This window comes from Polyodon spathula, chromosome 26 (assembly GCF_017654505.1).
Source record: "Polyodon spathula isolate WHYD16114869_AA chromosome 26, ASM1765450v1, whole genome shotgun sequence".
In the NCBI taxonomy this organism is placed as follows: Eukaryota; Metazoa; Chordata; class Actinopteri; order Acipenseriformes; family Polyodontidae; genus Polyodon; species Polyodon spathula.
The window spans coordinates 11,471,388-11,495,581 of NC_054559.1; the positions used below are offsets into that span (position 1 = coordinate 11,471,388).

The 24,194-nt window shown below is 37.4% G+C and overlaps 1 protein-coding gene across 1 annotated transcript; it reads right to left on the minus strand.

Moving 5' to 3' along the window:
• Nucleotides 1-640: 640 nt before the first annotated feature.
• Nucleotides 641-22,527, minus strand: cyth3a (cytohesin 3a). The gene is made up of 13 exons (XM_041229450.1): nt 22,187-22,527; nt 10,765-10,847; nt 10,416-10,480; nt 9,702-9,768; nt 8,571-8,689; nt 7,544-7,624; nt 6,965-7,077; nt 6,212-6,360; nt 5,908-6,019; nt 3,291-3,367; nt 3,134-3,205; nt 2,629-2,783; nt 641-2,078 (listed from the first exon to the last, which is right to left on the minus strand). The coding sequence occupies exons 1-13, from the start codon at nt 22,203-22,205 to the stop codon at nt 2,006-2,008; spliced, it is 1,185 nt and encodes a 394-aa protein (XP_041085384.1). The 5' UTR covers nt 22,206-22,527; the 3' UTR covers nt 641-2,005.
• Between the last annotated feature and the right edge of the window lie 1,667 nt (nt 22,528-24,194).

The window sequence follows — 24,194 nt, forward strand, 5'->3', positions numbered from 1 at the left end:
TGCAAAAAGGCACTTCTGGAAGAGAATTGGGTTTGACACCCCCGCTCTTAATCTAGGAATCAAAGAACAGGAGTTTATTATTTGTTAAAAAAAAAAAAAAAAAAAAAAAAAAAAAAAAAACACCCCTGTGAGCCATACAATGTAACAAGTAGTACCATTTTACGAATTTATATTTGCTAAATATAATTAAAATTGGATAGGTTATAGATTTAAACTCTACACGACTGCCAACAAAAACACAGAAATATAGAAGTAAACGGCAACTGTTTTTTCCTGCCTGACGTCACAAATGCCGGCGTTACTCATTGACTCTCCCGGATGTAGCTTATTTGTGAAAAATATCTACCTGCGGAACAGGAAAACTACATATTAAATGGTACTGTATGTATTAAGACATACCTGTGGAACAAGAACACTGTACATATTAAAACGCAAAACATCTGCCTGTGGAACAGGAAAACTGTATGTATTAAACGGTATATACATAAGTGAGTCAGTTTTAACCAGAGTAATTCCCAATTGAAGCCCATGTTGTCTGGCAGGGACACGCCTCCTCAATAAGGTGTAAACGGACCAATATAACACTCTCACTCAAAGTATGGGAGGAAGTCAAGACAAAGAAAGCTTTTGTTTTCAGCAATCTAGTAGATGGTGTTTAATTATCATACGTCAGACTTTACACTTACATAGGAAGATGGAAACTTTTTTTTTTTTTAGTAGATAAAGGTGTAAAACCAAAAAAAATTCATCAAAAACAGTTTCTGCCTTTAGGAAGAGCAACTTGTGTTAAATTTGTGGTTGTTTAACCCCCACCCCCCGACTGGTATTGGCTGCATCAAGCATGCAATGCACATGTCAGTGTGTTTTGTATTCTTATAAACACCCCTCCCCCTCCAAAAAGAGATTCTGTACAAAGCTCTAAACAAAAGCTTACATCATGTGGCCACCTTGCTATTTACTGACGCAAGCTCCTGCCAAGAGGTTTTACATGCATTAAAAATACAGAAAACCAAAATAAATCTGTACAGTATTTACACAACTTAAAAAAAAGTTATATATTAAGTTACATACAGAAATATTTTTGCAATGGCACAAAAATAAATATAAAGGAAATAAGCACTGATTAAGTACAACTGTAGCTGTTGATCTATAATACACATTCTGGCAGCAAGCAACTTTTCATATGTAGTACAGCAATACATTCTGAAAATACTACATTGCATGTGCATTGCCTTCGTACTTTGACTGTTACTCATGCTGCCATTTACAGATGGAATTATTAATGAAAAGCTTAATTGACTGTTTGGTACCCTGTGTTGAACTTAATTTACATAGTGTGTTAAACAGGCTATTTTTCAATAAATAATGGAAAGTCAAGCCAGCTGACTCAAAAAGCTATTGAATTTGCCTTACGTTTTAAAACATAAGAATTGCCAGTACAGTGGCAATGTAAATATATGTATATTTGACTTTTCAAAGTTATTTCAACTGTTAGATCCAGTCGCTTGGGTGTCAACATTCTGTATAACCAAACTGCAGCCAACAAGGGTGATTACACAGCTATCTGCAGTTAAAATCCTGGCTGTCCCCAGACATACTGGCATTCGCTGACCTACATTTGCATGTTTTTGTTGTTTTTTTTCATTACAGCATAAGTTATTTAAGAGCACTTGTTGCTTTTTCTAAAAAAACAAAACAAAACATTAGCTTTCACTGCTCAACAGTGTTTGTCTTCAATGTGGTCCGAATGCCCACCATGTATTTTTTTGCATTTTCAAAAAAATGGCCAGATAGTGTTCAAAGTACAAAGGCCTTATTTCACGGTTTTATATTTGCAGAAAACACCACAATTAAGGGGCTTTTTTTCCTTTTCACTTGCCAGACTGTCAGGTCCAGTATTAACATTCAGCTCCCTCTCACAGTCCATTCTCATAGTTACCTTAACAAATCCATTCAATTCTGAAGTCTATACTGTAAATAATGCTGAACTGTCCTTCAGTTCAGTTTACTTTTTGTTGGCGATTCTCCTTTTCCTGGTAGCCAGCATGTCATAGAAAGGGTCCCTGCTGATGCTTGCTCTGAAAAGAGAAGAAACATGAGAAAAATCATTCAATAAAAGTACAAAGCAAAATTAATCCCAACACAGGAAAACGTGACAGCAACTGTACTGGAAAGCTACCACAAGACTACCGGTAAAAAAAAAAAAAACTATAGGTCCAAAAAACATTTAGGTTTAGAATTGTAGGGGGTTATTAACTTCCAGAAACAATTATTTCTCATGAACACTAACATATGGCCTGCTGCTTTCCGCTCTCCACTTTCCTCCCCTCTCCCCTGCAGCATAGTCTACATTTAGATAATATGGTTCCTCTTCTTGCAAAACGGCCATAGTAATGGTTACCACAGTTGTTCATTACCAGCTCAAAATGTCAATGCTGAAATCAAAAACAGATGTGACCTTAATTATAAGAACTTAATACAATCTACTGCTCTGGCTTCATATCATTTCATCTTAAGGCCCTTGATTTAAAAAAAGGTTCAGCTTTCCACTCCCAACTTCAATAGTGGATATATACCCCAGTTCTGTAATGTAAATAGCATGTTTTATTCAACATAACGTCGTCTTACTTGATGGATTTGGTCCACTCCTCTTTTTCTTCAGGAGTCGGTGCCGATATCCTGTACACCACATGATTCCCCTCCACCACTCTGCCATCGGCTTCTGTCTTGCATGCCTTGATCACCTGGCCTTTGTGGTTAGGATTGTAGAGCTCAAAGCAGTTCTAAAAGAAAACAACATCTTTAAAAGCTCAATATCAACTTGGATTAACATCTGCAAATCCATTTTAGACTAAAGTCATGACTAGATTAGATTTGCCGAAGAAACCACTGTTGTGGACAGCTTTACAGAGCAGTTAAGCATTCTTCAAAATCACTATAATATTTATGATGCCTTCACTAGGCCATACTTGAAACAAGGTGATTGCACCAAAATTGGTCCTGCAGTTAAAAAAAAAAAAAAGGAAGCACTGCATCCTACTATGAACCAATTATCATGCACAATCCACAGGTTTAGTTTAAATAATGTGTTACAACCATTGTGTTAAACAACTAGAACAAAGAATGAACTTACTGGCTTTCTAGGATCCTCCACTTCACGAATACTAAGATTCTCCAAAGGTATGATTCCTCTTGGTTCTTTGTCCTGTTACATATAAAAGGTACAATGTCAATAATACATTTTATTTTACAGTGATATACTTATACCAGTTTAAAATACAAACACTTACCGTTGTATATTCAAAGTAATAGAGGCAATTATCAGTCAGAATGAACCATCTTCGTTTCCAGGTTTTCACTCTTCCCCCTGAAATCATGTATTAGGGTTAGAATGGGCATAAATGTTGCATGTGAGGAAGAGGATTTGTCCAGGTACAGTATTTTCAAAAAAAAAGTTCTTTAAATTATACATATAAAATGTCAAAACAGGATACAATGTATGAAGTATTGTCTTAACAAAATACTGAAATTGTCTGATGCAATTTTTTTCATAAATCGTCCACCCCCCTTTATAAAAGCAACCATTTTAAGAAATGGTCAAACACTGCTAGTAACCTTTTATGAATAAAGAATGTGCATTTAACTAAAAAAAAAAAAAATGCACTGAACCATAATACAACCATTAACATTAAAATGTTATCAAATCCACACCCATCCTAATATTCTACCCCAGGCAAGAAAAAGCTTAGTGTTATTAATATGATGATGATGATGATGAAGAATCTGGTTCTTCACAAAATCAGCATAAACTAAGTTTTAAAAAAAAAAAAAGATATATATACACTCTCACACACACACACACACACACACATAGATCCCTTTCTTGCTAGAAGCAGTGATGCATTCAACAAAACAGAATCTGAACTCTCTTCTTTTTAACCATGTATCATGTTACTTCTCAGCATGGGCTATTTTGAAGACAGTTCCATGGAATCCAATGTTTTTCTTTTTTCGTGGCTATGGGAATAATCATAAGTGCCCAGAAAGACGTATTGATCTTGCAGCGACGTCAACACAGATTCCAAACAACATTATAAAGCCTTGAATGAAGTTAATAAGAGCTTTATTTATAATAACAGCCAACCCATATTCCTTAGTAGCTGTCACAGAGCTCTCATGCATAAGGAGCCCACGAGCCAATTTGTTTACATAACGATAAATATGTTTCCAAAGTTCAGAGCACTAATCTGGTGATCACAGGGCACCAACATGTTTCCTTTTCCAAGAACACATACTTTAGACTGTTGTTGATGGTTACTTGCAATGCCTATGCCACATATCATCTAATTTGTTGTCTACTGAACAAAGTAACAATATACAAAGTTGAAAAGGGTGATATAATTGTACAGTACAATGCCTTCCACTTAATTTCCACGCCTCAGACCAGCCTAGAAGTACTGTGTGAAAGACCTCATTTCAATATTGCCACAATGTCGGTTAAACTTAATTGTATTGTGTGAATTTCCAGAATAATATATTGATCTGAAACTAAATTAAGCACTTAGCCTCTTGACACACACTATTGTGATTTTTCGGCACCGCAGGTCTGGGCTTGCGAAGCCTTGAGGGCAAGCATTGCTGCAGACAGACACCCCAGATGCGTCAGGGCTGGTCCATTAATTTGTTCCATTAAAACTATGCCCATGAATACAAATCCTGGTATTTGTTTTTATAATGGAGCATAGCTATGTGGTTTTTGCGTCTGTGGGTGGAGCGGACACAAAATGCTTTTCACAAACCACCAGAGAGTCTGAGCAAACACATGGGAAGCATGTTTAAAAGGCATGTTAAGAACAAATTTGAATTGTTTCAGGCGCGTCGAACAACTTGAGAGGGAAGTTGGGATTTATTTTATTACATCTCCCCAAAAATGTATTTAATTGAAAATACGGTGTAGGAAACAAGAAAGTAAAACCAAACGATTTTCATGTATGCATTACTCATACAAAAGTAATTCCTATCTATAGGGAGACAATAATGTACTAACTATTTAACAGTGATTTTTAGACATCACATGTGGCTGCAAGAATGTGCTTGCTTGAGTCGGGTCATGGTTAACCTCTGAACCTCCTGTAACCTAGCAGTTAAGTGCAAGGCTCTGTACTGCAATTATAATGTTTATCAAAGAAATCAACATTGAACAAAAGGTCAGAATGAAGAGGGAAAAGAAAGAGGATGAGAGGGGCTGGTAGCCAATCCGAGTACGTACCTCCTAGCGCAGAATAAGCAGAAACAGCCAGTCACAGAACAGAAAGGTGAAAGGTCAAGGCCATAAGGAAAACAAGAAGTCACATTTAAACCACTTCATAAAAAAAACGAACACAAAAACAAAACAGACAAATAGAAAGTCACAAAACAATGTGAGGGGGGGAGAATAAAGACAACGAAAAAATTGTTGTAAAGATAAACGCATTGCTTTTTTTTTTTTTTTTTTTTTTTTTAAAGATACCAAAAGGTTGGCACAGAGTTTCTCAGCATTCTGAAATGTTACAGTGTATGCCTTCCTGCAATCTGGTCTGCAATACTGCAGGGGATTGCATACACTGTGTTCTGTAGGCTGCTTTAGCATCAATTGTTAGCTTGGGTCCCAAGCTTGAATCTGAAAACTTAAGTAATAAAAGAGAGCACACACAGGTATTGAATCACATCTTAAATTCTTTAAATAAAATTCGAACAAAACAGTTATCAATCATTTTTTTAAGAGCACTGCGATGTAGCAAAATAGATTCCTTTTTATAGAACTACTGATTTCACTTAATTGTAGGGAATTGTAATAGATAAAATGATGAGGCCTACTACAGCAATACCATCATCGTTTCCATTTAAGTGATTTTATTGATTACTAACCTAGTTTCAAAAGCCAACCTTCCCTGTCGGGGTTGAAAAATGTGTGCGTTAAGTCGTTTCCATCATCTTCTGGGATTTTGAACGGCTCATTTTTAATACTTTCATATAAGTTCTGCAAAAAAGAGGTGGGGAACAAGTCAATAATCCTCATTAAGCATGCATCCACACATCGTACGGTCAGTGCTTCTTGGAAATATTCATTCAAATTTGTCCGTGAATCCTTGGCTGCTCAAACAGGAGCACAACAAAAAATTGTAATTTCAGGTGGCGGCGAGGGAGTGAGAGAGGGAGGTTTTGTACTCACCCTGAGTAGCTCTTCCGGGAGGTCCCCTCCTTCATTAATCCCACGGTTCATAGAAATGAACCTCTCCACTGCTGGTTTATCCCTTACATTTGGATTGTGTAAACTCGTATTCAGCATAATAATGGCAAAGGAAAGGACGTAGCACGTGTCTGGAACAGATGGAAGAACAAACACATATTTAGAGCCTTCTCAAAGTAAAGAAACCTGAGGATCGCTTGTATAACAGTTAATATTTCTAGCACTTCCACAGGACCCACATCCCTTTTTAAATGGAGCTAAACCTTAGAAATTCAAGACCTTGGTATAACCCATAAAACCCCCTTCCCTTAAATAAATCATTACATTGTTGCTGACATGCTTTTTTGGTGGGAGTGAAAGTCAGTCACCAGCGTGCTAGCAACTGTGCCTGCATAGTTTCATCTTGCTCAGTCAATTCATGCTGACAGCTCCAGTCCCATTAAACCCTACAGACGTCAAGACCTATTCTATTCAATAAAGCCTGGTCTTTCGAGAACAATAAGTGATTTTTTTCCACTGCATTGCTCATATGCCGAGCATTAATGATGTGATGTAAATCAAACTTTAACAACCCGAGCTATGCTCTTGTTGCTTTAACTTTCATCCCATTGCTACGGGATGAAAGCCACAGAAAGTATTGTCTTCAGCTTTAAGAAAAAGTTTTATGTGCTGTAGAGACACTAGGTGGACCCCAGCACAGTCGATGGGTTACTGTACAGCACGTGTTTAACACACCTGTAGACTGGAAGACACCAGGGTTACACTGGCAGTACCGGGAAGCAAAAGCCTCCATCATACGATCAATCTTCTGTGCTTCTCCAGGAAGTCTGAAGCTCCACAGAAACTGTCTGTTAGAGAAATAACAAGTTAAGAATGAAGCTTTCCCCACCCGACTATTAATAGATATACAGCTCTGCTTCCAGCTGCTTGCTTCAAATTCATGAGTCCTTTTCACTCCCAATTCACACTGCTAATTATAATCCACAGAAAGCAACACTGTGAGCGTTGCATGCCGTGTGTGTTAACACACATTTCTCAGTTATAACAATTAAAACAGCGAGATACAATTTTAATCCTGGTCTCTGTGTATTAGCAGATGAGGCCCATAACCTTTAGATCACATTGGAGGTCTTACTTGATATTTGGTATTTTTTGGACCAGACGTGTAGAAGAAATGACAATGATAATAGTCTTTAAAAACATCTAGTTCTATCCAGAAACTGCGTCAGTGATGTCACCACTGTTAATGATAATTTTTTTTAATTTAGAACATTGTCATGTTGAGGTCAAATATTTAAAAGATGAATGGCTTACCTTAATGCTTGTACAAGATTGAGGTCAGCAAACTCATGAAGCTCCACGAAAGCTTGTAGAACTTTAATGTTAAAGTCATCTCTATTAAATAAAAAAAGACACCTACGTTATATATAGAGAGATAGATTTGTTTTTATTGTACATATTTGAGCTTTTGAAACAATTAAAATAACAACTTTGTGACAAATCTGTCAAGTAGAACTGGTTCCCATGGAAACTGTAAATTACATAAATCAATGTCAGACATGCAGGATAAACTGCATTTGAGGGAAAAGGATCCTTCTTTCATCGCTATGCATGCAGCTTTACTCCGGATGATCCTTTAATCAATACATCCTGACTCACATTAAAAGCAATAATAGAAAGGAAGGGGAGGACAAATTCACTTTTCCAACATCGCTCACAAATTCACTTAACTCAATTCGCCTCCTCTGCCTTCCACAATAACCTCCTAATTAGACATAATGGCATGCTTCTATACCTCCTGTGCGACAAATACAATTATTAATCAGGTTTACTTTAATTACATAAACACAACCAAGCCACATCTACTTATAGCATAATGCAAGAGGCACAGGTCTTTACATGTCAAATTGGTAGCGAATATTATCACTCCACAGCCACTCCACATATACCTGTCCAGTAAACTTTAACCAGTGACATTACCTGGCAGACAAACACATTTATACAAAATACAACCAGCAGTATCATTTTTGTAACTACAATTATCAACAAGAATTAGTTAGGTCATCAGTACTGTATTTACTCTAGTCACGGCATATAGAGGGGAAAAAAGGGGGGAGTTTGTAAGCTGCTGTCTCGAGAGTTGGCTCATTTGCTTTCCACAGATAAGAAACATCTGCGCTTTGCAAGAGCTGAATAGCAGAGGAAACTGTTCAACAATTTGCTCAATGAATCCAGACAATTCAGTTCCTGAAGCCATTAACAAAATCCATGCAATTGGACACACCAGCTAAAAGCAAGAGACAAGGCCTAAACTGCGTATAATGAAGACCCTCTTACTCACCGCTCCCCCAAATAATCCCCAATAACTGTTTTGTTCAGCCCTTCCCCTTTATAAAGGAACTGGGCTATATCTTCTGCTGTGTTTTGCAAAAGGTCATTTTCAAGAAGAAACTGGATTCCCTGAAAAAAAAGTGGAAATAGAACATAGAATCATGCTGCTATTTTACCATCCGATAGAGAGCTACGTAAACAGCAAAGACGGAGAGTTTTAAACTTTATGTTTTCTTTAGTAAAAAAAAAAAAAAAAACAGTAATAGGAGAGACAGTTGTCAGTTAAGCTGAGGAATTCTTGCTAGTGTTTGAGCAACACCCCTCTTCCCAGAGCCCTCCTCTACCATAGTACCCCTCAGTTAACCCAAACAGGATAAGCAGGACACAGGGAACAACACATTCATCTTTAAGAGCTTTCTGTCAGCGCCTGCTCCTAGTCAGGAACGTTTACAAGACAGGACATGCACTGCTGAAGGTACTGTACAGGATACTGCGATACCAGTGTAATAGCCAAACCTTGACGTGAGTGGAAATAGACTTAGGCCATAGGGGCTATCAGTATTATTGGACCAAGATGGACAGACAAGAACAAAAGCCCTCCAATGGGCTCATCCACCCACCTCTACCAGTAGGTGCCGCTGGAGAGCTCAGAGGAGTAGATAATCAGGGGGAGAGGGGCCTAATGTTATTCCACAGGTCATAAACAAGCATTAAATCATGCTAAACCAGGCTGAGTCACACACTGCCTGCTTCATCTCAAAATTCTCATAATTTTATTTTCCCAGTGGGTAGGAGTTCCTTATCAATCCTTAATGCAGTACAATAATCAAAAGGTCAGATCTTATGAATCAACTGAAACCAAGACTCTGTTTAGGATACTAGACATCTACTGTGAAAATGCATGCTCTAAAAGGTCAGGAGTAATCAGGAAATTAGTGGGTCACAAAATAACAGCTGCTGTGCCAGTTGGTATGGTCTTTGGTAATCCCATCGACTATACTGCATTGTGTATAACCCACTTTCACTTAGCCACACAAGGCACAATTCAAGTTAACTTGCATCAAAATAAAACATGGATTTAAGTTTCACAGCCACTGCCAAAGATTAAAAAGTGCAATTGTTGAACAGTGTACGTATCTACCTTTTTAGGATCCATGTTAAACTTCTTCCTTCCCATTGAAATTTGTTTATTTCTCTGTGTGGTTTTGCTGTAAAGAATGAATAAAAACCTTAGTAAACAAGTCTCAACGTTTAAACTACGTTACGGACGTTAGAAAGGGTCAAACTGATCTACAGACACCCTGCACTGCTGCCCCTCAGAATGATTTCAACATTTTAAAACAATGTAGATCTCCAGAAGCTGGTAGAATTTCATACCTGCAGGCCGTGGTCTAGTTATTAATTGCTGATCAGAGCAGGTGGAGTTTCTAATATGACTTGAGTAAAGCAATCCAGGTGCACAATAACTCAACCGAGCTTGAACTCTTTACTGCAATTCAACCACAACCTGCCTTGGCTAGCCAGGTGCACTAGGGTTATAATGTCTAAGCAGATGCTGAAGCAGTCACATACAGTACTGTTACCAAACAAGTACTTGAGAATACAGGAACAGGGATAAAGCAAATATTTAGATGCTTCTGTTCAAACACCACTTTCAAATTTAAAACAAACGTTTTACTCAACACAAGCACTGCTTGTGACAGTGGCTTTATCGACGCAGGCCGACGCTTTGTGCAACGATGAAAAGAGACGTATTTAAAAAAAATAAAATAAAAACTGGGTGTGTGCATCTAAAAAGTTCAAAAGACAGACAACTGTATTCAATTTGGAAATATACCCTTTTCTGAATGCTCACCTTTCCCCCACACAAGTCAAGTGCTCAATTTCAGTCATGACTTCTGCAATCTCAAACTTCAACCTCTGCAAAAGAATTAGAAATAAACTCTTCTTCAGCACTGTACTACGGTCTGAATCACCACACAAAAAGTGAATATTAAACAACAATTGTGTGTTTAGTTAGTTACAGTGGGTATTTACACAAAAGAAGTAAAATTTGCAATCAATTGGCTCTTTAGATTCTAGAATCAACAGGCCCATAATTAAAAAGCATATAGACACTTTTCTAAGACAAATGCAGCTTCAAATGATTTTAAGAGACTCAAGCAAAAATAAACTTTTTCCATTTTACTCTACACTATACCTACCTCGATATCATCCAAAAGCTCCTTCTTTCGACGTCGTATATTTGTCAGTTCTTCCTTTTCATCTAGGGAGAGATCCTCAGGCACTACACATTTAAAAAAAATGTAATGTATTAGTACATAAATATAATCAGCAACAAAAATACAAAAACTGTAAAGTAAAAAAAAAAAAAAACACAGCCACACATTTTACAGTAATACGTTTACAACAAATTTATTTCATAACTTAGCCTGAAACTTTTTAATCTGTTAAACTCATGGAAGCTACTAGTTAAAACAACATTCATTCAGTTCCAAGAATTGAGTTTCTTTTTACTCCAAAAATTGAATTTCAAACCCTCTTACAGAATGACAGCAGGGACCTGGAACCAAAAATGCAAGCAAGCATCTGGAAAAATGAACGTCAGACACTTCTATTCCACACAGCTTTCCGTTCACTTTGATGTAACTGTAGAAAGGGAATTCGTGTTTAAGTCTTTAAGAATATGATATCTTATGCTTAATGTAAACCATCCAGCCATCAACAGTGAAACCATGCTCCCGATTTCATCAACCCCAAAACACCAACGGTAGTTTGCTCACATTCTCAGCTTGTCTGGCAGTCCTGCAAACTCTAATTTAGAAATTGTTCAGACAATCAAATTATGCATTAAACCAGGCAAGTGAACTAGGTCACTTTGAAATCTAGCTGAAGCAGATTAATGCATTTTCTATATACTAGGTGGTTATGTTCTCAGTATCTATTGCTGTGTGAAGTGTTACTGCACAGCTGCCCGATAACCTTCTAAAATCATGTTATATTTTGTTATAAAACTGCAGCATAAAACACAAAGCCATTTCAGAAAGAGATACATATCATAAATTCCTGAATAACATCTATACAATTAACCAACCACTAGACAAATGCATCAGTTTCAAAACCTCCTTGTTTTATGACCACAAGAGTACATTCACTTCCTCGACTTACTGTACAGTAACATTATTGTTCTTCAGAGGACTGTATTCTGCAGTTCCAAACAATGGTATAGGGCATTTCTAGTGTACAATACATGTATTGTGACGCATGCTCCTGTGGTGCAACTGGCCTCATGCATTATGCCAGAAGTGCACTCAATAAAAATCCTTCACTTTAAAAGAACTGGCCAAGAAGGAAAACAGCTCCATTGACCAGGACACAATGCAAAACAATCCATGCTGTGCATGAACAGCCATTGCAAAGAAAGGCTTGCTCTTTCAAGACAGACATCAAAAACACTGGCTAATTTGAGATCATAAATTCTTTAACACACAGTTTGGTACAACACATTAAAACGAAAACAATGCATGCATGGAAAGTTTATTGTAGCATCACAGTACATGCTGTTGTGCCGCTGTGACCCCTTCCTGCCGGCGTGACTACATGCTACAACTAACAGAGACACCAGAAATAATTATTTTGTATCTTGTAGTAAGAGCATTACGTTGAATAACAAAAAAAAAAAAAAAAAAAAAAAAAACTGTTTTAAATCACTCGGTTCTAGTTAAAACATAATCAGAAGTGACTGTCAACAGGAAGGAGTAAACCAAACCATAGCCTTTGTATAAAACTCTGTCTGCTGCCAATTACTGTATGCTCTGTAACTGTAGTTTGTTTCTTTTGATGGCATGCAAAAATGTGGCCGATTTTAATCAGTGCCTACAGGCACTGCCATCCGCCTGATCATTCAGCTAAAAAACTGTAGTGGTTCCTTCAGTCGTACTGAATGTGTCTCTGGGACAGTTTCCTCTACTTAAAGTCCAGGTCTTGTAACCAGAAGGCCACCGGTTCAAATCCCACCTCTGCCAGTGACTGACTCACTGTGTGCCCCTGAGCAAGTCACTCAACGTCCTTGTGCTCCATCCTGCGGATGAGATGTTAAATCATTGTCCTATTGTAGGTGACTCCGCACATAATGCACAGTTCACAGCCTACCTCTGTAAAGTGCTTTGTGATGGTGGTCCAAGTAAGGCGCTATATAAAAAAAAAGATATATATTTGAAAATTCACTTGTTCAACATAAGCTTTGTGGTTCAATGTCATGCAATGATAACAACTGTGGTCAGGTATGTTGTCGGTGCTTTGGTATAATTTCCTGTAAACCAAACAGCAGACAAAATATAAGACGATGCATTATTTTTTCTCCGGATTAAAACTGTAGTTTATAGTAACGCAGGCTGAAAAGGCATTTTCAGTATTAACTAAATCCTCCTCACTTGTATGACAGTTTCACTAGAAATGGTCAAGAATTAAAACCATAAAGCGTACCAATAATGTGCTCATTGTGGTTACATTCTTTACCCTACAATGGAAGATTACTGTAGGCTGTAGCCTACATTTCTGCGGAATGCAAATTGTGGACACCGCAACACTGTGGTTCAGAGGCATTGAAAACAATAGATTGAAAAGTCACTCGAAACCTCTGTTTAATACTATTGATTTAAAATGTTATTTTCCTGCGTCAAGCGCTTATTATTGTGGAAGTCTTTATTTTAAACTGGCAGTTACAGTCACTCATAAAAATAGTTAATTAAAAAATGGCAGGATTGGGACAGAGTCTTGATCATTCAAATTATGTTAGTCATTTGCACAGCAAGTGAGCCCTCTGATTGCTTCAAATTGAGAAGGGAAGTCTTAAGGTTAAGCACAGCAACAGCTGTGCAGTAGGCATGAATTTTCGAAATATCAGATACAATATCACTGTACAGGCTGCAATATGATCAAAATCAAAGTTAATAAATGGTCTTGAGACTGTAGAATCCAAAGCTGGTAACAGTTGTAGGTACAAGAGAAAGACATGTGTGTGGCTCTTTGAAAACCCAGGTTCAATACTTTATAAATAGCCATTTCCACTTGTCTTGACATGAGTGCAGAATTCCATGCTTCACAGCAAAGAACTTCAATTTAGCCAAGTGTCCTTTTATACTACAGTTGATTGTTTAAGCAGGGCATGTGCTCCGAAGAGGAATCCCTGATGTAAAAAACATTTCGCAGGGGCCGTATCCACGAAATGCACATTGAATATTGTATTTCTCTTCCTGAAGGAAATCAGCAGAATCCATTCCACAATCAAAAGGAATCAGCCAAGGCAGATTCGACATGGTTCCACTAGACATGCTGTAGCACAATTTTGACAGGGGTGTTGGTGCTTACAGCCACTGGCAAATTCGATACTCCATAACAGAAGTTTTCCATTTGCAAATGAACGCTGCACTTGATCCTTATGTTTTGGGGTTCAGACTTAGTGACTCCACAGCAGCCCTGAGCTCGGATAGAACAGAATCTGAGATTAACCTTCCTGTCATTTTATTCCAACTCCTAAGCAACAGGTGGATGTGCAAACTTAAAAAAGAACAACTAGTGTACTATACAGTACAGCAGAAACCCCAATCTCCATTTGACATGTTAGCGACATTAAAATGTTTATTAGTCTGAGAGAAACTAGTCACCGAGTCTCCCTCAGCCTAGAATAAAGCATCTTTACAGACAGGGTTATGAAAGTCTATTGAAATAACCTGCATTTCTGAAAAACACTCTGTCCGGTCATACCAGCCATTTCTCGAAACATTCCCATTTATTCTTAACAGAAAGAACTGCTTTTTAAGTGTTTCATTTGAATTGCATACTGTACCTAATGCTTTGCCTAGTGGCAACACCATTTCTAAAAGGATCAAAGACAAGAAATGTCCATTGCTCATATATAATGAGTCTGAATGCAGGCTGCTTCCATATAATTTTTTCGTTCTTTTAAGCTATTCACTTCACATGCGGTTTCTAAATACCAATGGCCGAAGAACCTGTTTTTTTCAAAATAGTTTTAATTTGAGCTAGTCATCTAACCTTAATTTACTGTAATGCAGATAAACAAATAACTTTATAAAACTAAAAAGGCGGGATAATACTGTCAGTGTTCTATGGTAACAAAAAGGGCCAGTGTTTTCCTAAAATTACTGTGATTTTTTTTTCTACATGAAATTTGATTGAGCATTTGATCTAAATTCCTGAAGCTACTGGAAGTATTTTTCCAGTTTTTCATTCTATATGTATGTTACACTCAGAGTCAGGATTCAGTCAATCACTATTTACAAATTATCAAAGATTGAAATTAGAAGTTTATTTCAGTCTTTTTGAGAAAATTATTTTGCTCAATTTGTGAAATAGAAAATATCGAACAAAGAACAAAACAGAAAAGAACAGACAGCTGCTCTGGTATTTGAGTAAAGCGATATAATAAAATTGCAAAATGTGCTTTGAGCAAATATAGGTCTCGAACAGATTTTGAAGACGCAAGGCTTAACTTTTTGCTAGTTCAGCAAGTTTTGTCAAAGAAAGAAGTGCTTCTGTGTGCGTAAGGGCATTCGTTTTAAATTTTAAATGCCACCGCAGCAAGCCTTGCAAAAACAAATGAAAATAGTGATTTAAGTTTCTACATCGAAATCTAAATTGTGATTTTGTTTTAATTAGCTCTCAATCTGGTTTCTTTATATGTAACTAATCTGACTGAATTACTTTAAATTTTACCTGACATATTATAAACAATCAAAACAGGTTTTTTTTTTTGTTTTTTTTTAATGAGACTCAGTAGCCCAGTGGCACTCTCAATATAGTTTCTTTTGAAAATGTTTATTTACCAAAGTTGTCATCTAAAATAAAACCATTTAAGAAGGTTTTCTTAAAAGCAGTCTCTGTATTCCGCAGGCGCGGCATTGTCTGGTGCTGATCGGGTCTGCAAAACCTGTTTTCTCAAAAGAGGTAGTTCACCCCTTCCTATTACTCATGAGAATATTAAACGTTTAATAAGCATACTTTCTTTCTTTTAAAGAGTGGTTAGACAAACACGGACTGACATTTGATTTTGTATAGTCTTATAATATTAATAAAGCAATATATTTTTAATTGTGTTAATTTTTTCCATTGACATAAGATTTGACATAAGAAAAGTGGGTTGACTAGATTCCTAAAATTAGGCCTAAAAGCAGGCAGCTGTAACTACTGTCCTCAGACTGCCCCTCCGGGCTGCATATCTGAGGTCTGGTGAAAACATCTTTCGAAAAAACAGAAGAAGAAGGATGTTTTACCAAGAAACATTTGGCTTCTACAATGAGATATAGATACAGTTTAGCCAGAGAACCACCCCCATTGTCTTATCTGGGTCATTCAGGGAAATTTGTTCATTTTCTTAGTCTAATTCTTATTACATGCACTGTATGTCACTAAATATGTGTGCCAGAAGCAGAGTTGATAGGGGTCACCATGAACAAATGGCTCCAACTATGCATACATTGACACAGAACCAGAAACTGAACAAACAGGCGTTCATTATTCAGCGGTAAAATGTGGAGGGATGATAAACTTGCTGTATTTTGGACTACAGCAAGATCCCACAACAGCAGAAAACAGAGAAAGAAAGAAAGAAAGAAAGAAAGAGGAGTCTGAATGTTACAGCGTATTTAAGAACACTACTAGGAAACAGACGCTTCCTTTAAATCCTCCCACATCATTTTTACTGAGCACTGGTGTTATTTATGCATTAGCAACCCATGACATTTTCAGTTATCAGGAAATCATCTCCCTAGCAGAACTGTCCGATTCACACGCAAGGCATGTACAGTAACTATAACCATTAACCATAATGATTCAGTAAAGGGGAATGTGCCCTGTACTGTACACCAAACTACACCAAAGAATACCAGACCACTGAGGACTGTGGCTATGTGCTACAGCCTATACAGTAGTACAGTGTACAGTAATGTCAAATTGCATATTCTACACAAGTACATAAGAAAATATTAGCAAGGGAACAAAGATCCTAAAGAGATCTTACAGGTGCAGTATTATCGGTAATTCTACATGAGTTCTTCCCTCTATCCATACAAAATGTATCTGAAGAAAGAAACCAGAAAAAACAGCTGCAGATTTATAATTGTATCTTATGTCAGCACACAGTCCCTGTAATTACCTACAAAGGCTGCAGCCAGCAACAGACACAAATCTACAGCACAGATGAAAAAAAAAATATATAGAAAAGCAAGGTTTAAACTCACTAGCAAGCACGCCTGTCTGCAACCTTCAGCACTGTTCTTTACAACAGGCATGCATACCCTGAACTCCTCCTCTTACAATGTTAGCAGGTGGCTAAAACAAACACAAGCCAAGGGAAGCCACACGTGTTGGGCGACCTTTAAGTATTTACTGACTGGTCTTTCAGAATGAAAGCATCCAAAAACAATTTTCGTTGTGACGACTGCCTGTCTTTTGCATTTGCTTCTGGCAGGGTCACTAGATTTAAAATGACATACATGAGTTGACCTTAAATAAATCAATCCAACAAAAAGTTGTGTAGGTCACAGGTTCAAATTCAGACTGTGGTCAATGTAAACGAATGGCCTAAATCTTGTCTAGCCTGTAAATATCCCCCCCAGCAAAACTGGCAGCAAAGCCCACAAATAATGCAGTACAGCCAATGCATCTGATCAGAGCAGGTCGAAGAGGTAAGGTGCAGAGAGCGAGAATGAATGCTGCCGCTGCCTGCGACAGACTGAGCATTATGTATGCTGTGTTGACTATATCTTTTTTTTATTGGTAAAAGGCAGCATGTGTGCGATTGTAAAAACATGATTAAGGGGGTACCAAGGGTGTCAAAGGTACAATTATCATACTATTAACAGCCTTTAAATATTGAAGATCTGTGAAGAGAGACCAAGTTCCTGGGGGCCAGTGTATATAGTAACAACAAAGACTTACCAACAACGCAAACCACAGGTACAAAACATTAAACATAATCAATGCGATAACCTGGCTATAACTCCTCTCAACCAGTTTGATTCCTACGAAATACAGTCTTGTTTTTCAAAGTGCTGCAGTTCATGGTCAGCCCAACCAAAGGAAACTCTGCTCGTTTAAAACTCAACTTGGTACTGCATGTCCCAGGATTTTGGGATACACCTATTTCCTGCAGCTTTAGCACGATTTGTTAAGTACTTTTGTTTCCCACACAGCTTTTTCCTTTGTTAAAATCTGCAAAGAATTAATGTCAGTGTCGCCATCCCTGAACTACCCACTAATAAAGGTTGTAAAATATATAGCCAGGCTTTGGTTTGGCTCAGAGTGCTTTTGCGCCACAGGTTTGGTCACTCTGGGGAAAAGAAACATTTTCCATTAAAACCCTAAAAAAAATAAGTTTTGGTGCATATTTGCCCGATGTCTGTGAAACCCCCTGAAGCTTCACAAAGTTAAATCAGAGCTGTTTTAATTTATGTTCATGGAAGACTCTGCATTTGGGATTGATGAAGCTTGTCTTGCTCCAGACTTTCTTTGGAAGAGGCCACAGCAGGCTTCTAAAAACATCTACTCATTTATACAAAAGGCTCAGTTTTCAAAATTCACAGCTTGTGATACATCTCTGTAGGTTAAAACCATGTGTCTGTGGAATATCACATCAATCACAGTTGTTTACCCTTTTAACTAAACTATTCTGAAGGCTTCACTCAGGGTTAATGAAACACATACCTCAAATGAAACCGAATATTGATCACAAGGCAAAAAGAATGTTACAGCTGATAAATCATCAATATCAGACAACTGGTGAGCCCGAGACTTTGTGATCATCAAATCCTTTATGTAATAAGATTGCCAGATCACACAGTACATCATAACACTTAGCCTGATCCAATGCAACCAACGTACCTTTTTCTGATCCACACTCAAATTCAAATGCGATATGGAATTAAATAAAATGGGTAGCAAATATCCAGCTTCAAAACGGTCCAGTATGGGATTAGAAACTGCACAAGTTTAAGACACTGCAAGTCACTAGTTCATCAACATAATAAAAACTAAAAAAAAACAGATACTACTTCTCACACCGCTGTGACCCTCACTCAACAGGCAAGGTGCATGGAGCTGAACTTATGCCCTGTTCAGGCAGGAATGCAACAGACTAGCTGACTACAGTACATTTAGTGTTTACGCAGGACTTAATGTTTAAACTTTCCACGCCAGGGTCTAGCGGTATAAAAAATAAATAAATAAGAGCAATATAAAGCCTGTTAACAGTTTGAGAGTGCTTTTCCTTTTCAGTGGGGTTAACACACCCAGCTAAAGAAACCTGAGCAGCTTATGTTTCTTGAGGTTACAGAGACCTTAGCTGCAGCACGGGTGTTACACTTCTTGAAAGCAAAAAACAGAACAGTGGGTGCTGTGAAGAGGGCTCACCATGCGTTGTATCCAAGGGTTGGCTTCACTAAAATACCTTTCCAATACAGCATTCACAGACTGTACCATAAGATAAACAACTACTTGATGTAAAAGAACTCCTGACGCACCCAAATAACAAATCACATGTCAAAACCATTTCCCTTTCCTTTTGCAGAACTGCCCTATTAATAGACATGTGAAGCAATAAATCAAAGGTATTAAAAGATTCTTTGAACCACTTGTATTACTGTGGAAGAAAAATGGATAATTACTTGATGCAGGGTATAATGATACTAAACAGGAGAATGTGTCATTATTCTGCGACACTTACAGATATTTTCTATGTCATTAGTAAGCAACCTACTGAACCAGTGACTGATTTTATAATATGTTCACTTGTAACTTGATCCAAAGCTTTTAGGCTGATTAAAGTGTAGACTGAGTGGATGATGCATTCATTTCCCGCTGTGTTCTCATTCCTTTTCAATGTTGTGTTCATGCAGTTACAAAGGTTTCTGGTTACTGTATGGTGAAGCTGTTCTAAATGTATTTCCAGTAAATGCATTTTGATACTGTACATAAGATTTACAATGCATAAAATAAGGCGGTAAATGGTACATAAGTACAATCTACAGCAGCTGTGTCTGTACTGTACAGCCTAATTTACATTCTTTGCAAGGGTCCTGTGAGCAATACCATAGATCCAGTTCTTTCAAAAGAAACCCCAAATAAGAATGTTAAACCTTGAACTGTCAAGTCCCTATTGTTTTTAATTGAAGGTGACATTTCAACACCTAATTTAATATTCCACAGCTTGAAATAACTGACACCACCCTGCAATTTTTACCAAACAAGTTACTTTAGTTGCATAACCCCCTCTGACTTATAATCAGCTACTTATAAATGCAGGTTTACACAGCACAGTACAGTCCAGTCACAGGCATAATTATTGATACCACGGAGAACACATCCAGCACAAAGCTGCACAATTTGCCTTTCTTTGTAACTTTGAAGCTACAAAAAAAAAAAAAAATTACTAGTTATCACAGAAGATGAAATGGGATGCAAAATAGATCACACAAACATCAACCGCACTAGTGAACATCAGCGACTTTAAAATCAACAGCATACAGTTTGTTCATAATAATAATAATAATGATAAAACACATCCATAACTTCAAAACACTCAATCATACGGATTCTAGTAAAAAATAAATGCAATGTCAACATTTATGATGAGAGGTCTTTATAATACAGTAGAGCAATTCATCTCACACAAAAAACAAGTTAGAAATCTCTCCGTACCTCACAAGACCAAATTCTGTTTAGTGTCAATTAAACACAAAGACTGCACTGTACCACCAGTTAAACTGTAGAGCTGCCAGCCAGTGGGGTGGAGAAGTTTATTGCACAGTAAAACCTTTCTATAACCTAGCATGAATTCTCTGCTGCAGCTTTTGTAACTGATGGTTTTCAACTTGGTACTGTAGCCTTTTTGACAAGCATGCATTTTTCAGCTTTTGTGAGCCTGCCATGCCACTGAAGAACTGGCATAAAAATGCAAATAAAAATCAGTGAAGGGGAAGAAATTGCTAGCATAGCACAGCTGCAGCACTGCCTGGTACAGGCTCAAACTGAGGCGATGAAGCCCAAAGGATGCAGACTGATCTAATGGCTAGTTCTTACTGGACTCCAATGCAAAAAAGTTTATTTGCATTTGTAAAGTGAAGATCTATCTTTGTATCCCTGCACAAATAAACACAACTTAAAAACGTCTAAACCAATCCCTGACAATTGTCCTGACTTCACTGCTATAGGAATGCATTCTCCTGCTGCATGAGAAGAAAACACTGCAGGAGTTGGTGCTGTAGGTAGAACAGTGCAGTGACAGCATGAATCTCATTGCAAAAGATCAAAGAGACAACCTTCAATTCCCATGGCATGCCATGTAGATACTGTATCTGGCTTTTCCAACCAATAGTATGTATTGCTAAGCTTGCCTAAGACTTTAAATTCATTTTACTTTAAATCATAAATCTTTCAAAGCTATTCCTTGCAGCTGATTAAAACTTATGTCCATGTCCGGGTGCGGACGCCTCGCGCCGAGGGGGAGGGGAGGGGGAGGGGGGAGGTAAAATCTTTGAGAAAGGGTTAGAAACTATATTTCCCAGATTTATAATATACAGAATACTTGTCTTAGGTTCTCTTGTACAAATTCAAGACACCTCTAATGTACAGAATCACAATAGCATGTTTAAGCTTCTGTGGGACTGGATGCATCCAGTATTGACTACTGTAACTTGCTGAACTGCACAACATGTTTTTACTTAGTTCAATGCAGAGTTAAATTGCATGTCAAAATGACTATACTTGATTTTTGTATCTAAATTTACATTATTATTATTATTATTATTATTATTATTATGACAATACATGCCAGTATCTCATTGTGTTTAACACTACTGTTCAAAACAGCATTAATCTCAGGTTTCAAACGGATTACTCTAACCCTTAGCATATATTAAAGCAAATACTGTATATAAATATTAATCGGAATTCAGCAAACATGCTTTCTGTGCGTTATTGCTAGTACAACCGCGTATACTGTACAAGTGTAGTCTACGAGTACTACAGCAGAATAAGGCAAGATAGTAAACAAAACAAAAAAAACCGCATAACATGTACAAGTCCATAAAGTACCACTTGCAACAAAAACAGTGTATTCATCTCGAGGTTTAGAAATTAAACCAAATGCGAAAAAACACAAGACCCTCCCCGATATTTCATTAAATTCAGATGCTAAAATATACATTACGAAAAAATCCACCCAAAGTGTCAGGAAGAAAGAAAAAAAACCCTCTCTTTAGCACATAGATGCTGTATAAGATTGTAAATAACACAGCTGCTTGCATCACACACACACCCCGAATTAAAAGGGGATTGAACCGGCTGCTTACATTCTGAAGATGCGCGGATACTTGCGCAACCCAGCTAGTGATCATTCTAAAAGCAAGGCACAGACCACTATTTCTGTCGATTTGCATGTCTGATCCATTTCCAAGAGATACGATCGAAATGCCAAGTTTTCATTAGATTGTAAAATAATTAAATAAACAGACAACGACGTGTATTCGTCTTATTACTGATGTTGTCCACAACAAAGCTATTATATACACAAACAAACCCTAGAAATGAACAAACCAAACCACTTACCGTAACTCTCTTCGTCCATGTTTGCCACTGGAAGAAACAGTCCCCAAAAATACCTGATAATGCAGTTACAACTTCAAACAAGAAGAGGTAATGTGGGAGACGCTTTTATTTGTATTAGAACCTTTTTGTAGAATAACTCAGAAGCTTATGAGATTTCTTAATGCAGTTTAATGATATCTTCAACGTCAAGTTCATATAATATTGTTGTTTGTTGTTGCTTTTTTTTAATTTTTTTTCAATACCACTATTTAGTCTTTCCTATAACGACCGCTCACACAAGCCGAGACTGCCAACTGATTCAACAACTCAAACCATCAGCTGCTTCGACATCTTCACTATGCGTCACTACACCGCTCCTCCTCCCACCACCTCACGTGATGCGCAACACAACCGCAGAATGCGTTTCATTTTACAGCAATTGCTAGTATTTTGCATGTTTTGCAAACACTGCATTGACATTTACCCAAGCCAGTCCTGTACAACGAGGGAGTGATTACCAGGTTCAGCCTGTTCAGATTACAATGGGTGTAGTTTGTCTTGGACTGGACAAGATGCAACAAACCACAAATAGTGCTGTACTACCTAACAGGATGTAGGGGGCTAATCCAAAGGATTTAGCAAATTATAAATTCAGCGGGAATTTAACTCATTTTTTTTCGATTATAGGTTTTGATTTACAATGAAAACGGTTTAGCTTAATCAAATACAATATAAAGTAATTGTTTTAGAAGTCATACCAGTGTTGCCTCTTTCATCCCCAAAAATGTGTTACTATCACTATAAACGTGGGAATGCATAGCGATAATTAGTCTTGCATTCAGATGAAACCAAATGCTTAATTTGAACTATTATACTAATGCCACCCATCTACCCAATCATTAATGTAATATAAACAGTTCATGGCAGAGCACTGTATCTAATATTGTGGCCAAGTTTACTGCTCATCTAGCTCAGTTTGACAGGCATACACATTGTCCGTTAGCACCCCAGCACAGTGGGAGGGCTAATTAAGAGTTAGGGGCAGAGAAGGAAGTCACCACCCATAAGGAAGCACTTTTGGGTTCAAAATGATTGATAACACTGCAGGCACCATAACGCCCTGTTCCAGTGGAAACATGACCTCAGAGCTGAGTGAGGGACACAATTAACACATCATGTGTTAAAGCACTAGTTAACTCTTTCAGTCTGGTGTGCTTGAACAGGTCAGCTTCAGGTGAATTAGTCTTGTATAACATTTTAATACCAGCTTTGCTTTCAATATAAAAGCTGTAAAAGAGATTATTTTATGCTAGACTAAAACTTTAAAAAATCATCAATTGAAAAGGTGTTCTGGGTTAAGATGACTGAAGAACTTACAAGTCAGTGACATGCATAACAAAAACCAATCATGTTGTCAAGACTTGCCCTCCCACTGAAATATTCTTTCATAGAAAATGCAGTTTGTTATTTCTCTCCTCAACGAAAACAGTTTTGCTCAAGGCAATTTAAAAGGACTCTGTGCCTCTAGCTGTGTAAAAGAAAGTTTTATAAAAGAGTGACTGTCTCCTTCCCTGTGCTGTTTCAAATTTAGTGCTGCTGCATCAAACACCTTTTTGTTGAGCAAGAATGCCTTACTTCCAACCAAGGCTAATACATTAGCAGTAGGAAGCCTGAATGAGGTTACAGAAACACATAAGTCCTTGATAAAGGGTCATTCATGCATGTTTAGCAGTTTTCTCAACATTAAATAGATCTCTTCACTAACCCCTATGATCTAATTAACATACTGTCTGAGGATATACCACACATGTTCTGAGCCACTTCTACAAACACATAGATTTTATACAATATCTACATTAAATCTGAGTAGAGAAAAGCAGCCAAGTAGAATCAGGATCCATCTCCAACTAAAGACTCAATATTGTTGGCTTCTGCCTTCATCAGATAGCATGGTAGAAATATCTAGGTAGACTGATGCTGTTTAAATCTGAAAGTTACGTTAAATATGAGAATACCATTTTTTCAAATA

What these genes read in the sequence shown, in the direction of transcription:
- cyth3a (XM_041229450.1), bottom strand. An exon ending in TGGTGTCTTCCAGTCTACAG is followed by an intron (nt 6,361 to 6,964) that starts GTGTGTTAAACA and finishes CATCTGTTCCAG; the next exon opens with ACACGTGCTACGTCCTTTCC. An exon ending in TCCCGGAAGAGCTACTCAGG is followed by an intron (nt 6,020 to 6,211) that starts GTGAGTACAAAA and finishes TCTTTTTTGCAG; the next exon opens with AACTTATATGAAAGTATTAA.